Genomic DNA, 16,646 nt, shown 5'->3' with positions numbered 1-16,646 from the left:
TCGCTGTTTTATCCCCTGAACTCGCTTTTATCCCCTGAACTCTCGCTGTTTTATCTCCTGAACTCTCACTGTTTTATTCCCTGAACTCTCGCTGTTTTATCTCCTGAACTCTCGCTGTTTTATCCCCTGAACTCTCGCTGTTTTATCTCCCAAACTCTCGCTGTTTTATCTTCGGAACACTCACTGTTTTATCTCCCAAACTCTCACTGTTTTATCTCCTGAACTCTCGCTGTTTTATCCCCTGAACTCTAGCTGTTTTATCTCCTGAACTCGCCTCTCTCTCCCTAAGTATCTCTGTTTTATCCTCTCTCTTCCGAAGTCACGCTTTTTAACCAAGATGGGGAGATATTTTTCAGACTGCAAGTTGATGTGATCTGGAATATGCTGCCTGAAAGAGCCGTGCAAACAGATTAATTAGTAACTTTCAAAAGGGAATTGGACTTGAAAGATGACGTTTTTAGGGCAATGGGAAAGTGTTATAGACTCCAGGCAACTTTTCTTTGTGGAAACATTGAAATTTTTTACAAGACAGCAGCAGCAACTATATGTGTGCATCTAACGTTAAAACTAAAGAAGAACTCTCTCCTCGAGGTTCACCGTGCCGCTAACTCATTTGTTTACACACAAATCTTACAGCACAGGATTATTCTTAAATCTACAGTCCAAAGTTTATCAAAACTATAATTATGACATTCCTTCCCCTTTAACTTTTCTGTACATTTTGTATTTATAAGCATATTTATCTCATGACATCACAATATTTACACAGGTCATGAAATTACAGGTTCAGTCTTTCAGATGTTTTCCTGATCCATGTGGAACATTGTAGCTCCACGGCTTCAAATTCTTTTGCAGGAACCACATTCTCTGGAACCGCATTAACATCAGGTACCTCATTAGGCACATGCAGTTCAGTGTCTTCCACTCTGACAGAGACATCGGGCATGTCTGTCCTTGGTTGAGCAAATTGAACAGAAACTGCAGGATCAGCAATTGTTGCAGGTGGAATATCATTTTGTTGCGGTATCTCCCTTCTTCTTAAATGATCCACATTCTTACAGGTGATCAGCCCTCTACTTTCATGTGGTATGACAATGGTCCGGTCACAGAGCTTACTTTACCAGGTAACCACTTTGGTCCTCCACCGAAATTCCTTACGTACACTGTTTCTCCAAAGGTAAATTGTCACTCACGATTTGCAAATCATGAGTCACTTTTGGTTCTCTTGACTTTTCTCCACCTTCCCCTCCAAGTTGGGAAGTATCAGGCTTAGTCTTGTTCGAAGACGGTGCCTCATCAGTAATTCTGCAGGCTTTGTGCCTGTTGTAGTGTGAGGGTTTATTATGTAGTGAAATAGGAAACGAGCAAATTTAGTTTCCAATGATTGTTAACTTCTTCATTCCCACCTTTTATTGTCTTTTTGGAACCTTCTCCCTTTTTGTCTTCTTCGTTCTACCACAGAGTTTAGTCTCATCCTTCTTTTTGACTTCACTGTCGGCCAGACTTCTCTCAGGTGAAATCTCTACTTGTCTTACTTCACTAGCTGAGCTACCCATCATTTCATTATCTACTCACATCTTGGAAATTTCTTTAACTTCTGCTTCCAAAGCCTCTTTAGCTTCATTCAGCTGATTCTTCAGCTCTTCAGTCTCCTTCTTGTATCTGTTGGCTTCTTCCTGGAACCTTGAACATTGCTGCATCTTCTCTGCCAACTGGTTCTTCAGTTTGTTCAGAGTGCCGTTAAATTCTTCCTGTTTCTCTTCGTAATTTTCAAGAGGTACAAACTTTGACCTGAGGGGTCCTTGTCATGTGTGAAGATCTTTCAACAGGTTTTCCTTTTCTTTGTGAAACTCACTCGCTTCATCTTGAATTCTGTCATTCAGCAGAGTCTCCTTGAGTTTTTTCTGCTGTTTTTCCATGTCGTTGTTTAAGCCAGTCTTCATTTCTTCAGATTGTTGAATGGCCACACACTCCTTTTTCATCTTGTTGTGGTCCTTGGACTCTCCAGGCTCTTTCCAACTAAGGAACTCTTCCTGCTTCCTTTTGAAATCTCACTGTCCCATCAAGGCAAATTTTCCTCAACCAATTTCGATCTGGAAGGCTTGGTCCCCTGCTTTCTAATACCATCACTGTTGTGCTGTTTGGTGTCTATAATGAACAGTTACTCTGGTGATAGCTTTTACCTAGATATCTTCGCCTGTGTACATTTTCAACTTGGCAGATGTTTGTTCCAAATTTTTAATTGTTGAGCACCTTTATTTAAATATCTGAAAGCGTGTTCTCCTACCACAGTGGTAGAGGCACCCGTGTCTAATTCCATTTTTAATGGTTTACTATTCACTTGCAACATGACAGTAATTGGTTCTGCCTTCCCAGCTTTCATCTTGAATAAGGGATAAATGTCAGAATTGATTATTTCTGGCTCTTCCACACTATACACTTCATTGAACTTCATTTGTTACCTGGAAGCCTGTTTAAATCTCACTTTGCAATGTTTCAATATGTGTCCTCTTTTGTGACAAAAATAACACTCTACATTTTTAAATTGCCAATCATTAGGAATATGATTGCACAAATTAGTTTTCAAATGTGCTGCTAAACTGTTTCCTCTAAATTTTCGGTTAGCAGGGACTGTTTCCCACTTGGCGGCAGAATCCTATCTTTTCACGCCACTTTTGGCCACACGTTGCTGCCCATCTAGGAGAACATTTTGCACACCTTGAATCACTTGTAAATCCCTTACAGCACTTTCCATTACAAGCACTATTTCTGACGCTTTCTTAAAATCAAGATCCACTTTAGCCAGCAATCTTCCCTGAATAGCATCCTCTTGCACACACAAACCAAACCATCCCTTATCATTCAGGGTTTCACCAAAATCACAATATTCCATTCGTTGTTTTAATTTCATCACATAGGTAGCAATGGTCTCCCCCAGAGATCTATTCCGTGAATTGAATCTGAACCTCTGCATTGTGACTGAGGGTTTGGGTTGAAAATGTCACTAAATGAGGTCAATTAATTCACTGATGGTCTTCTAATCTGTGGCACTGGGGGGCCATCAAGCTTCAAATTAAACTGTAGGTTTTGCTCCCACAAATACTCAGGAGAATCACTCCTTTTTTCCTACTCCATGATTTTGTTGGCTTGAAAGTAGAATGCTAGACATTCTATATATTGAGACCAGTCATCTGTGGCTGGTTGAAAGGGATAGATTCTGCCAAACTGTGGCACCTCCGATGAGTATATCTTCCTTGCTTTTTAATTATCTTAGATACTCACAATCGCTGGGCAGAGGACAGTACTGGATCTGATTCATCCTTGTCGCCAGTTTGTTATAGAGTTGATTTGCTAGGCAACTTTTCTTGGTGGAAACATTGAACTTTATTTACAAGACAGCAGCAGCAGCTACATGTGTGCATCTAACTGTATAACTAAAGAAGAACTCTCCCTTCAAGGTTCCCCATGCTGCTAACTCATTGGTTTACACAGATCATGTGATCTTACAATACAGGATTATTCTTAAAGCTACAGTCCTACGTAATTACTACAGAAAGAGAAAGGGGGTGGGGCTAATTCAATAGCTCTTTCAAAGAGCTAATCAAGGCACAATGAGTAAATGGCCTCCTATTGTGCTGTATCGTTCAATGAAATGACTGCATTTCTCTTGCATCTCAAGCACTTTTCACCACTTGTATTTGTACAGCTCCTTTACCATGTTTAAAGGTGCTTCAGGGGAACATAATCAAATAAAATGTGACACCGAGCCACAAAAGAAGATATACAGACAGGTAAGAAGCAGATTTTAAGGAGTGTCTTGAAGGAGGTGGGAAGATTTGGTAACTAAATGCCATTGGCTAGGGCCTCAGCAGCTAAAAACACAATGACCAATGGTGGAATGAAGGAAATCAGGGATGTGCAAGAGGCTAAAATTGGAGGAGTGCAGAGATCTTGAGGGGGTTACAGAGATAGGAGTGATGAGGTCATGGAGGGATTTGAAAACAGGATTTTATTAACAAACCACCCAAATCATTTAATTATGGTTTAGTCTATAACTGATTCCCAGATATCTGTTATTCTATATTTCAGCCACATGAAAACCAATATTAGTATCCAATCTGTAACTCACTGCTGGGTATCTGCTGTTCTATGTTTAAACCATCTGAATCCTTAAATTAGATTTCAGCCTGTAACTCATTCCTGGGGAACTGCTATTCTATATATAAACCACAAGAACCCTCGATTAGGTTCAGACCAACTGGTTCACTGATGTTCATCAGGAAGGGAAGTCTTCCAGCTTAACCAGTCTGGGCATATGTGCAACTCCAGTCCCACACTAATTGGTTGATTTTTAATGTCCTCAGGGCAATAAGAGATGGGCAGCAAATGCTGCCTTACAGTGTCACCCATACTCCAAGCACAACTTCAATATTTAAAAAAATGAGACCTGGATTATATTCAGGCATGTGTAAGTGAGTGTGTTTCTTATGAAGGAATCCCAACAACATTTAGACTGTGAATAAGTAGCCGTATTGTCCAGGTGAGTGGAAGGGGACATGGGGTCACACAGAATGACACATTCTCCAGTTCCCCAGCTCCATTACACTGACTCATACCTCGCTGCCTCCCAGTTTAGTTCCAAGTATCTCCTGAGTGTGCGTTCACCTCATATTATGCAGTTGCTCATTATTGTTCTAATCAAGGATTGAGTTTCAAGTAAATTAAATAACGAGGTAAATGACTCTGCTTTGTTTCCATTTCCAGATCTGGGACACAGCTGGGCAGGAGAGGTTCCGTAGTGTCACCCATGCCTACTACAGAGACGCACAAGGTAGGGTTGCCGTAGGTGGGAATGAAGCATTGGTCAGTCAGCCAGGGCCAGGCCCCAGGCTCTCATTGCCACTGCTGGCACTGAACCAGGCCCAGTCCCGAGGGCTCCTATTAATTTTACGTGTTAAGCAATTTACATTCTGGGAATGTGAGCTGAGGAGAGGGAGAAAGCAGCCGTGCAGTGCAGTAACAAACAAGGGCACAGTCAGTCAACTAGTGAGCAACAGTTCATTAGCTTTTCCTTGTATTAATTTGGCAGTAAAAATTTAAATGCAACACGATGTCCTCAGCCCAACCATCTTCAGTTGCTTCATCAATTACCTTCCTTCCATCGTAAGGTCAGATGTTCGCTGATGATTGAACATTTCAGCACCATTCATGACTCCTCGGATACTGAAGCAGTCCATGTCCAAATGCAACAAGACCTGGACAATATCCAGGCTTGGGCTGACAAGTGGCAAGTGACATTCACACCACACAAGTGTCAGGCAATGACCATCTCCAAGAAGAGAGAATCCAACCATCACCCCTTGATGTTCAATGGCATCACCATCACTGAATCCCCCACTATAAATATCCTGACCAGATATCTTAACCAGAAACTGAACTGGACTAGCCATATAAATACTGTGGTCAGAAGAGCAGGTCAGAGGCTAGGAATCCTGTGATGAGTAACTCACCTCCTGACTCCCCAAAGCATCATCAGGTGCAAATCAGGAGTGTGATGGAATACTCTCCACTTGCCTGGATGGGTTGCAGCTCCAATAACACTCAAGAAGCTTGGCACCATCCAAGACAAAGCAGCCCGCTTGATTGCAACGACATCCACAAACATTCACTCTGTTCACCACCGACGCACAATGGCAGCAGTGTGTACCATCTACAAGATGCACTGCAGGAATTCACCTAGGCTCCTTCAACAGCACCTTCCAAACGCATGACTACCACCATCTAGCAGGACAAGGACAGCAGATAGATGGGAACACCACCACCTGCAAGTTCCCCTCCAAGTCACTCACCACCCTGACTTGGAAATATATCACTGTCCCTTCACTGTCACTGGTCAAAACCATGGAGCTCCCTCCCTAACAGCACTGTGGGTGTACCTACACTACATGACTGCAGCGGTTCAAGAAGGCAGCTCACCATCACCTTCTCAAGGGCAGTTAGGGATGGGCAATAAATGCTGGCCCAGCCAGCGAAGCCCACATCCCGTGAATGAATAAAAAAAACATGACGATTTGTTCCAATATAACACTCCAGGTCTCCACACTGGCTCTCAGCAACTATTTCAGGTCTAAACATGGGCCCATAGCCACCATTCTCGCCCTTGGCAAACCAGGCCTCTACATCAGCCCTGGCCAACTGTTTCAGACCACCACACTAGGTTCAATGGAGCAGGCTTAAGGAGTCAAAAGGCCTGCTCCTGCTCCTACTTCTTACATAGCATTTCAGCTATGAAGAGAAACTGGATACGTTAGGGTTGTTTTCCTTAGAGCAGGGAAGGCTGAGGAGGGTCCTGATAGAGAAACACAAAATTATGAGGGGCATAGAAAAGGTAAATAGGAATAAACTTTTCCTCTTAGCGGAGGTGTCAATAACCAGGGGGCATAGATTTAAGGTTAGGGGCAGGAGGCTTAGAGGGAATTTGAGGAAACAGTTTTTCACCCAGAGGATGGTTGGAATCTGGATCACACTGTCTGAGGGGGTGGTAGAGGCAGGAAACCTTGCAACATTTAAGAAGCATTTTAATAAGCACTTGAAATGTCATAGCATACAGGGCTATGGGCCAAGTGCTGTAAAATGGGATTAGAATAGATAGGTGCTTGATACATGGCACGGTCATAATGGACTGAAGGGCCTGCTTCTGTGCTGTATAACTCTATGACTCTACGACTCTGTTTCATATGCTATCTTAGCAACCATTCCAGACCTAAACTTGGGTCTATAGCAACCATTCAAAGCTTCAACCAGCAATAGCTCCAAGATTTCCTCCCTACTTCCCACTCAAATCTTCAACGACAGCTCCAGGGCATCGATGTAGTATATTACAAGATCTAAGCATTTTGCTATATTGTCCTCTCTGTTGCTAATAAAGTTAATTCAAGAATGACTGCTTGCAGTTGAGAATATGTTAGTCTTAATCAGTACAACACACAACAGCAATGAGTATGCAATAAAATAATTTTTTACATTTCAGTTGAGAAAATGAGGACTGAAGAATTCATGACACATTTTTTGAAAGTTCTAAAGTTGATTTTGAGGAAGTTCAGCGATTCAAAAGATTGCTACATGTGTGTGTGTCATGTTCAGGTACAACTCAGTGAGTCAGAAAATGGCACTGAAGGCATATTTGGAGACAATGAGGGAATTTAATTCTAACAAAGAGGTGTGGTGTAATTACAAACAAAGATTACACATTTGGCTGAAAGGAAATAATATAGGAGATGAGGATAAATGTTGTCCTCATCACAATGGGGCCAAATGCAATATTGTATGAGAGACCCCAGTATGGTCAATTATGAAATTCATGAAATTCTGGACTCGTTATGGCACAAATAAGAATGAAATTGCACTCATTGCAATGTTCCATCAAAGGAAGCAGTTGCCAGGTAAGACTGTTGCCGATTACGTTGTCGAGTTAAAGAAAACTTCATTATTATAGGTATGGTGTGAACTTAGAAATCAACCTAGGAGACCAGTTTGGCCTGAAGAACAACGAAATCCAGGCCAAGCTTTTGAGCAGGTACAGTAAACCGATGTGGAAGGAGGCCCACAATGAGGCCACAGCCATGGAAATAGCAAAAAGAGAGAGTTGCAAATTGCAAGGGAGTTCTGTTCATGGTAGGCAGGGATGTCCTCCGGATTTCAGCAGGATCCAGGCCACGGAAGCCAAATTCACAGTCTCAGAGTCAGAAATTTAGATGTTAAAATTGCTATAGTAGCCACCAACCATTTAAATGCCTCCATTTCCAGGCATTTTGCTATACCTGTGGAAAAATCGGTCACATCCAAATGACATGCAGGAGTAGAAGAAACCAGGTCATGGTAAAGCTCCAGGTTGCAACTATGCCCCAGGTTGTGGGTGTGGTAGATATGAAGTTAGTTCAGGAGTCTAGAAATCCTCGAGTCCGCATATGATAGATGTGGAAACAGAAGCTGATGTTATCGAACAGGAAGATTAAGAATTGTACTCAAAGTAAGAAAACAACAGATGAAAGACTAGAGTAAAAGGACTGAAGATATAATTCCAGCGCCAACATTAAAAATGAGTCAGAGATCCATAAGTTTGTTGTGAAACCATGCCATCTCATCAAAAATAATTTTTGGGTTTACTGGCCAGAAACCCCTAATTGATTCTTTTTTAAAGACAAAAGCCACATTGCAAAGACTTGGGATCACAGTCAAAGATGTCTGCATATCTGTATCACTGTGCCTTTGGCATTCCAAAGCCTTTCTGCAAAGCCGCACCAGGAACAAATGGCCTTGAAAGAGAATGAATGATGGCCTCTCCTATCCCATTAGCAAAGCATTCAGACAATCATTTGGGTGCTCAACTGGGTGAAGACAAACCTTTATACATAATCACTTTGTCAATGGGGTCCTGACTGAGGGAGGAATTCCTAGCCATCATCTCATCAAAGTATCTGGAATACACTAGCCATAACCATAGATGGGTCACTGGCAGTTGGAGAGAGCAGGTCATGTGGCAAGCCAACCCTTTGTGTGTTTAACTATCTGCTTTCTCTGTAGAACACGACAAGCAACTGAGATGCTGAAGGAACAAGGCCTTGAGTCTCTCTCTCATTCCATCCAACTTGAAAATTTTGAACACTGTTTGCTGACACAGAGGCCACAGACAGAGATTTTAAAAGGAACTCAACCCAGTGTTGCTGTGTCCAGAAAAACAGATGAATCATCCATCAACATCTTTAAACTCCCCCAGCACCAGTGAAAGCAGCAGGGCAACTAATTACAGCCTGAAGCCAGCCATGCCACCAACCTTCAAGAGTTGCATACCTCTTTAATTTTACTGGAATCTAGATTACTTAATCTATCCTCCTGACTCTTGAATCTATTTGTGTGTGTGAACTTCATGTGTGTGTTATTGTGAAAGTCATCTTTCTTAAGCCAGGTGAAAGGCAATAAGAACTATCCATTTTTCTTTTTAAGAAAACAGAAGAAAACCTGTCTGATCATGTCCTTTATTGTCAAAGCATGTAAACAGTTAAACAGTCATGGAAATGGCAACTATATCCATTTATTTAAAAAACAAGCTGTTGCAGTCTAACGAGGAGGAGGAAAAGAGGGGAGCCATTTGACTCCCCCTGACCTGATCATAACAGAAATTTGGGGTCTGCGTCTGTGATCAAACCCAAAGACAACAGAGAACTTGGAAGCAGTAAACTAAATTGATCCCGAGAAGGATATTTAAAAACTTGCTTATAGTGCTATGAGCAGGGGCCGAATGACGCCCCTGTTTACCCTCTCCTAGTTGGACTGCAACAGGGCTTTTGTGGAAAAGATATACTTGCCAATTCAGTGAGTCTTTAACTGTTCACATGCTGTGAACATAAAAGAACCAACCAGATGAGTTTTCTTGAGTTTAACAAAGAAAGAGGTTAGCTCTATTGTTCTTAACCTAGTATAAGTAAAATAATAAAATATGTTCTGACTTTTGCACATATGCACTTGAAGTTCACACACACACAAACACACACACACACACACACACACACACATTAGAATGGGGAAAGAGAGATTAATCAGATTAGAGTCCAGTGAAATAGAAGAGGTTATATGGTCCATAGTTTGGTGACTTGGCCAGCTTCAGGATGTACTCAGTGCTCCTGCTATTTCCTTCATAGCTGTGATTTAAAGATGTCGGCTGATTTGGCTGTTCTCCTGGAGACAGTAGCACATGGTTGATTCCCTTTAAGAAGTCTCTGCCTGCAGCAGGGTGTCCCTGGGTGGTCACAGTCAGCAATCAGGGTTTAAAATCAGGCTTGCAAGGTAGGTTGGAGAGATGGAGGAAGGAATGACATCACTTTGGTCTTCCCTCATCAGCATCTCAGTTGCTTGTCCTCACTGCAGAGAAAGCACACAAAAAGTGGGCCTGTCACATGACCACCATTCGGTGATTCAAACATAGCTGCTACTAGCCTATTCTCCCTTGTCTGGGAATCCCCCCTCTCAGTCAGAGTCCAGTGTTCAAATGATTGTGTTCAGAGCGTACTTCCATGGTAACTTGATGATTTCATGTCAGGGAACCCACTCTCAGCAAGGCTTCCATTCTCCAAGTGATTAGGTTTAGTGGTTCATCTCCACTAGTTAACACCTTAGGTGATTGCCTTGATGCCTTTTTAATGGGGACATGATATGTGGTTCGCTCATATTCCCCTGGTCACTGTCCTTGATGGGTCTCAGCAGACATGGTGTCCCCATCTCAATAGATTGGAACATAGAAGGTACAAAATTGCAAATTGGGTAAGCCTTCTTTGTCTGCGAGCTCAGGTCACCTTTAGTCTCTGTTTTAAAAAGTTTAACTCAGGTTTCCAGCCATTGAACAAAGAACAAAGAACAAAGAAAAGTACAGCACTGGAACAGGCCCTCCGGCCCTCAAAGCCTGTGCCGATCATATTGCCCGTCAACTAAAACATTTTGCACTTCTGGGGTCCGTATCCCTCTATTCCCATCCTATTCATGTATTTGTCAAACACCACTATCGTACCTGCTTCCACCACCTCTTCTGGCAGCAAATTCCAGACACTCACTACCCTCTGTGTAAAAAACGTGCCCCGCATATTTCTTCTAAAGTTTTCTCCTCTCACCTTAAATCCCCTAGTAATTGACTCTTCCACCCTGGGAAAAAGCTTCTGACTATCTACTCTGTCCATGCCACTCATAATTTTGTAAACTTCTATCAAGTCGCCCCTCAATCTCCGTCGCTCTAGTGAAAACAGTCCAAATTTCTCCAAGCTCTCCTCATAGCTAATAACCTCCAGACCAGGCAGCATCCTGATAAACCTCCTCTGCACCCTCTCCAATGCCTCCATATCCTTCTAGTAATACGGCGAACAGAATTGCATGCAATATTCCAAGAGTGGCCTAACCAAGGTTCTATACAGCTGCAGCATGATTACACTCAATACCCCTGCCGATGAAGGCAAGCATGCCATATGCCTTCCTGACTACCTTATCCACCTGCATTGCCGCTTTCAGTGACCTGTGAACCTAAACACCCAGATCCCTCTGCCTGTCGATGCGCTTAAGGGTTCTGCCATTTACTATATAATTCCTACCTGTATTAGACCTTCCAAAATGCATTACCTCGCATTTGTCTGGATTAAACTCCGTCTGCAATTACTTTGCCCAAGTCTCCAATCGATCCAGATCCTGCTGTATCCTTTGACAATCCTCTTCACTATCTGCAACTCCTCCCACCTTAGTGTCATCTGCAAACTTACTAATTAGCCCAGTTACATTTTCCTCCAAATCATGTATGTATACTACAAACAGCAAAGGTCCCAGCACTGATCCTTACAGAACACCACTAGCCACAGCTCTCCATTCAGAAAAGCGCCCTTCCACTGCTACCCTGTCTTCTATTACCAAGCCAATTCTGTATCCATCTTGCCAGCTCACCTCTGATCCCGTGAGACTTTACCTTCTGTACCAGTCTGCCATGAGGGACCTTGTCAAAGCCCTTACTGAAGTCCATGTTGATAACATTCACTGCCCTTCCATCGTCGATCAGCTTTGTCACTTCCTCAAAAAACTCGATCAAGTTATTGAAACACGACCTCCCCTTCACAAAACCATGCTGCCTCTCACTAATGCACCCATTTGCTTCCAAATGGTAGCAAATCCTGTCACGAAGAATCTTATCCAATAATTCCCCTACCACTGATGTAAGGCTCACGGCCTGTAATTTCCTGGATTATCCCTGCTACCCTTCTTAAACAATGGCCATTAAACATTGGCCATTCTCCAGTCCTCTGGGACCTCACCCGTAGCCAGTGAGGATACAAAGATTTCTGTCAAGGCCCCAGCAATCTCCTCACTTGCCTCCCTCAATACTCTGGGGTAGATCCCATCTGGCCCTGGGGACTTATCCACCTTAATATTCTTCAAGATGCCTAACACCTCTTTTTTGATCTCAACATGATCCAGGCTATCTACACACTCCTAGACAAATCGACCGCTGAGTCCTTCTCTTTGATGAATACTGATGAGAAGTATTCATTTAGTATCCCTCCCATTTCTTCTGGCTCCACACACAGATTCCCACCTCTGTCCCTGAGTGGGCCTACCCTTTCCCTGGCTACCCTCTTGCTTTTTACATATGTATAAAAGGCCTTGGGATTTTCCTTAGTCCTGGTTGCCAATGACTTTTCATGACCCCTTTTAGCCTTCCTGACTCCTTGCTTAAGTATCTTCCCACTTTCTTTATATTCTCCACGGGCTTCATCTGTTCCCAGACTTCTAGCCCTTACGAATGCTTCCCTTTTCTTTTTGACAAATCTCACAATATCCTTCATTATCCAAGGTTCCTGAAAATTGCCATACTTATCCTTCATCCTAGCAGGAACATGCCAGTCCTGAATTCTTATCAACTGACATTTGAAAGCCCCCCACATGTCAATTATTGATTTGCCCTCAAACACCCACCTCCAGTCTAGATTCCTCAGTTCCTGCCTAATATTGTTATAATTAGCCTTCCCCCAATTAAGCACCTTAACCCGAGGACTCCTGTTATCCTTATCCACCAGTACCTTGAAACTTACTGAATTATGGTCACTTTTCCCGAAATGCTCCCCTACTGAAACTTCGACCACCTGGCCGGGTTCATTCCCTAATACCAAATCCAGTATTGCCCCTTTCCTAGTTGGACTATTTACATATTGTCTCAGGAAGCCCTTCTGGATGCACCTTACAAATTCTGTACCATCCAAGCCCCTAGCACTAAGTGATGCCCAGTCAATATAGGGAAAGTTAAAATCACCCACCACAACAACACTATTGCTTTTACATCTTTCCAAAATCTGCCTACATAACTGTTCCTCAATCTCCCACCGGCAATTGGGAGGCCTATAGTAAACCCCCAACATTGTGACTGCACCCTTCCTATTCTGGAGCTCTACCCATATTGCCTCACTGCATGAGCCCAACGAGGTGTCCTCTTGTCATACAGCTGTGATATTCCCCTTAACCAGCAGTGCAACTCCCCCACCTCTTCTACATCCCTCTCTATCCTGCTTGAAACATCTAAATCCTGGAACATTCATCTGCCAATCCTGTCCGTCCTTCAACCAAGTCTCTGTAATACCAATAACATCATACTCCCAAGTGCTAATCCAAGCTCTAAGCTCATCTGCCTTGCCTGTTATACTTCTCACTTTGAAACAAATGCATTTGTTTATTGGATTAAAAATTGGATTAAAAGTCATTATTTGACATAAAGCACATTTTTAGGACACTTCCATGCCACACAGATGGAAATGTGATGACAGGAACACGGATAAAGCTGTAATTTTAAAAAAATATACAAACACATTCATTCTCAAACACTCCCATCTCAACCTTACACTGTTAAAACCATGCTCAAACATCCCGGTTTGTCCCTATAGATCTTTTTTAAATGCTGTGGGCAGCTTCCTCAGGTCTCCTCTCTGCATTTAAATAAGCGAGTATGGTGTCTAATCTCCCTAATACTTCAGTGTTAGCTAAGCAGACAACAGGGCTTTTGATTTGGGAATTGTCCAGGCCTCCACCTAACTCATCCTCAATGTCTATTTCACCCTCTAACTCGTCCTCACTGTCTATTTCACCCTCTAACTCATCCTCACTGTCCATTTCACCCTCTAACTCGTCCTCACTGTCTATTTCACCCTCTAACTCATCCTCACTGTCTATTTCACCCTCTAACTCATCCTCAATGTCTATTTCACCCTCTAACTCGTCCTCACCATCTATTTCACCCTCTAACTCATCCTCAATGTCTATTTCATCCTCTAACTCGTCCTCACCGTCTATTTCACCCTCTAACTCATCCTCACTATTTCACCCTCTAACTCATCCTCAATGTCTATTTCACCCTCTAACTCATCTTCACCATCTATTTCACCCTCTAATTCGTCCTCACTGTCTATTTCACCCTCTAACTCATCCTCACTGTCTATTTCACCCTCTAACTCATCCTCAATGTCTATTTCACCCTCTAACTCATCCTCAATGTCTATTTCACCCTCTAACCCATCCTCACTGTCTAGTTCACACTCTAAATCGTCCTCACTGTCTATTGCACCCTCTTACTCACCCTCACTGTCTTTTTTACCTTCTAACTCATCCCCACTGTCTATTTCACCCTCCTCTGTCCTGTCTGCCTGACAGCTCTGTGCCTGTTTGTATCCTTCTCAGCTATGATACTGCTTTAACATATTGACATGTCACAGCCTTTGCTTTTACCTACAGTCTGGGGTATCAATCAAATAATTGACCTTGCCAATCGGTCTTTACTACACTGTAGGTGCCTCTGAACCAGGCTTTCAGCAGTTCACCCTATTTTGGTAGTAGCACTAACACATAGGGCTAGATTTTGCTCTTGTCGGGCAGGTGTGGTGGGCAGGCCTGGGAGCAGCTGCAAAACCAACTGTTGCCTGCGATCGGGCCCTGACCGCGATTTCATGCTGGTGGGTGAATTAAGGCTGCCCAGCTTGAAACGCAGCTCATCACTGGCCATTAAGGGCCAAGCATAGGCAGGGGCCTGTTAACCGTCGGGTTCAATGGCAACCCTACGGCCGGTGTAAAGAAGGCCCAGGCAGGCCCAGAAAGGCTGCTAGGGAAGGACGTCTGGCTGCCATTCAGACACTGCATTCAAGTGCGGCAGCAAACACCAGGCAGGAGGGTAGGTCGGGTGGGCACTCAGCCCCCCACCTTTTCCAAAAGTACCTTGCCGTCTGACGGCCAGGTGGGACACCCTTGTCCCCAGGGATGGGAGGAGGAGGCCATCGCACCTCACCAAGAAGGCATGGGAGGAAATGGCAGCACTGGTCAGCAGCCGTAATGTGGTGCGGTGCACATGGGTACAGTAGAGGGAGCACTTCAATGTCCTGCTGTGCTCAGGAAGGGTGAGTATCATGTTAGCATCGGTCAGTGTGCAGAAGTGTTAAGGTGTGGCAGCCCCCTACCCCCCCGTGGATCTCAGGGGCACTAGAATCTGAGTGCCAACTGTCAATGACGCTGGAGCTGGCCAAGGGGTGCCCCCTGGCTGCTTGGGCTGAGTCCCTTGCAGCTTGAGGGCCACAACTCAGATGTGCCCTGTGAGGTGTTCCTCAGCTGGGGTTGGCCAGGCTGCAATGGTGCTGCAGGTAGAGAGTGGACTAATCAATGCTCCTCTGTCCTTTCAGGAGAAGACAAGCCATAACCAATTGGAGAGGTCACGGGCAGGCAGAGGCCCACCCAACCTGCTGCTACTCACCAGGTTCAAGCAGGATGCCCTGGAGCTGGAGAGCTGGCACGCTCCCCGTGCAACTGGGCCTGGAGAGGCGAGGGTGCCAGACAAAGGTAAGAGTGCAGTGCACAGATGTGAGAGCTTCGGATTGTGCAACCATTCTAGAGTAGTCTCCTCATTGATGTGAGACTCAAACCGGGCCGTTGATCATTGAAAGACGATGGCACCATGATGCAGATCTCCATTGTCTTACCTGGGAGCCTGGCATGCTCAGTGACAGTGTGATGACTTTAACTAACGACATGTCCTTCTTCTCCCTTTTAGGTTCACCAGCAGGCGTCCCACCCACAGACCCCGAAGGGCCACCCCTGACACCAGAGGATCACCATGCTCCCCAAACACCTGTGTCACACCCGCTCTCTGAAGCAGGCAACAGCACAGATACCAGCACCTCGGTGGACATTAGTTTAGTGTCTAGTACCTCGGTGCACATTGGTGAGGGCACTTCACACTCGCTTGAGGAGCAGGCGGAGGCAGAGAGTGGCCAGGGCGCCAGCAGTCGGAGAAGTGCTGGGGAGCAGGGTGATGCGCAGTCGAAGGCTGATGATGAGCCTCTGGAGTCGTCCATTATGCGACAGATGTCCTGCAAGATGTGCAGGAGGACCTGGCGGAGATCCATGAGAATCTGCATGCCATGGTCTCCATGATAGAGGAGTCCATACAGAGCATGAGCACTGCACTGACCATCATGGGCAAGTGCACTGCCTCCTGCTTCTCCATAGAGAGAGTGGCGACTCTCATGGAGAGGCAGCTCCATGGACAGAATGAGGAGTCTCTGGGCTTGTGCTCGGACCTACAAGACCTCACACAGGCACTGACCTCAGGTGGTCAACGTCTGTGTGGGAGATGGATATGTACCCCTGTACCCCAGCTAGGTGCCTGTCCGTCAGTGTTGAGCAGGGAAGTCCACAGCGACATTACATTGGTGCACGAGCTGCTTGTCATCTCTGCGGGCTCCTCTCAGAGCGCTCCAGATGATGGCAGCAGCTCCTCCACCCCTCTGCCAGTGACCGTGGCATCTGATGAGGCTGTGGTGACTGGGGAGATTTCAGCCGTGCCACTGGCCGCTCCTCCCAGGTGGGGCCAGCACAAGCTCCACTGGCCAGAGGATGCCTGCCGAGGTCATCAAGGCCAACAAGACAGCAGGGTCAGTAGGCTGTCTGCAATGTCGGTGCCAGCGAGGGGGGAGAACCTAGACGTGGCACTCGCAAACGTATGTTAAAGGCACCATGAGCGCAAGAGGGACAGGTCACGGGTGATTTTATGTTCATCTTTGTTTACTTTATGCCTATTGGTCCGATGT

At 44.7% G+C, this 16,646-nt stretch overlaps 1 protein-coding gene across 1 annotated transcript in view; it reads left to right on the top strand.

Moving 5' to 3' along the window:
* Nucleotides 1–3,716: 3,716 nt before the first annotated feature.
* The window catches only part of LOC121293652 (ras-related protein Rab-37-like), a 63,144-nt gene continuing 50,214 nt past the window's right edge, over nucleotides 3,717–16,646 (top strand). Inside the window, exons 1-2 of the mRNA XM_041216819.1 lie at nucleotides 3,717–3,791; nucleotides 4,765–4,831. Of these exons, the coding sequence (XP_041072753.1) occupies nucleotides 3,717–3,791; nucleotides 4,765–4,831 (142 nt within the window). The remainder of the gene's footprint in view (nucleotides 3,792–4,764; nucleotides 4,832–16,646) is intronic.

The sequence above is a fragment of the Carcharodon carcharias genome, chromosome 22 (assembly GCF_017639515.1).
Source record: "Carcharodon carcharias isolate sCarCar2 chromosome 22, sCarCar2.pri, whole genome shotgun sequence".
Taxonomy (NCBI): domain Eukaryota; kingdom Metazoa; phylum Chordata; class Chondrichthyes; order Lamniformes; family Lamnidae; genus Carcharodon; species Carcharodon carcharias.
This window is presented reverse-complemented; position numbering and strand designations above follow the sequence as displayed.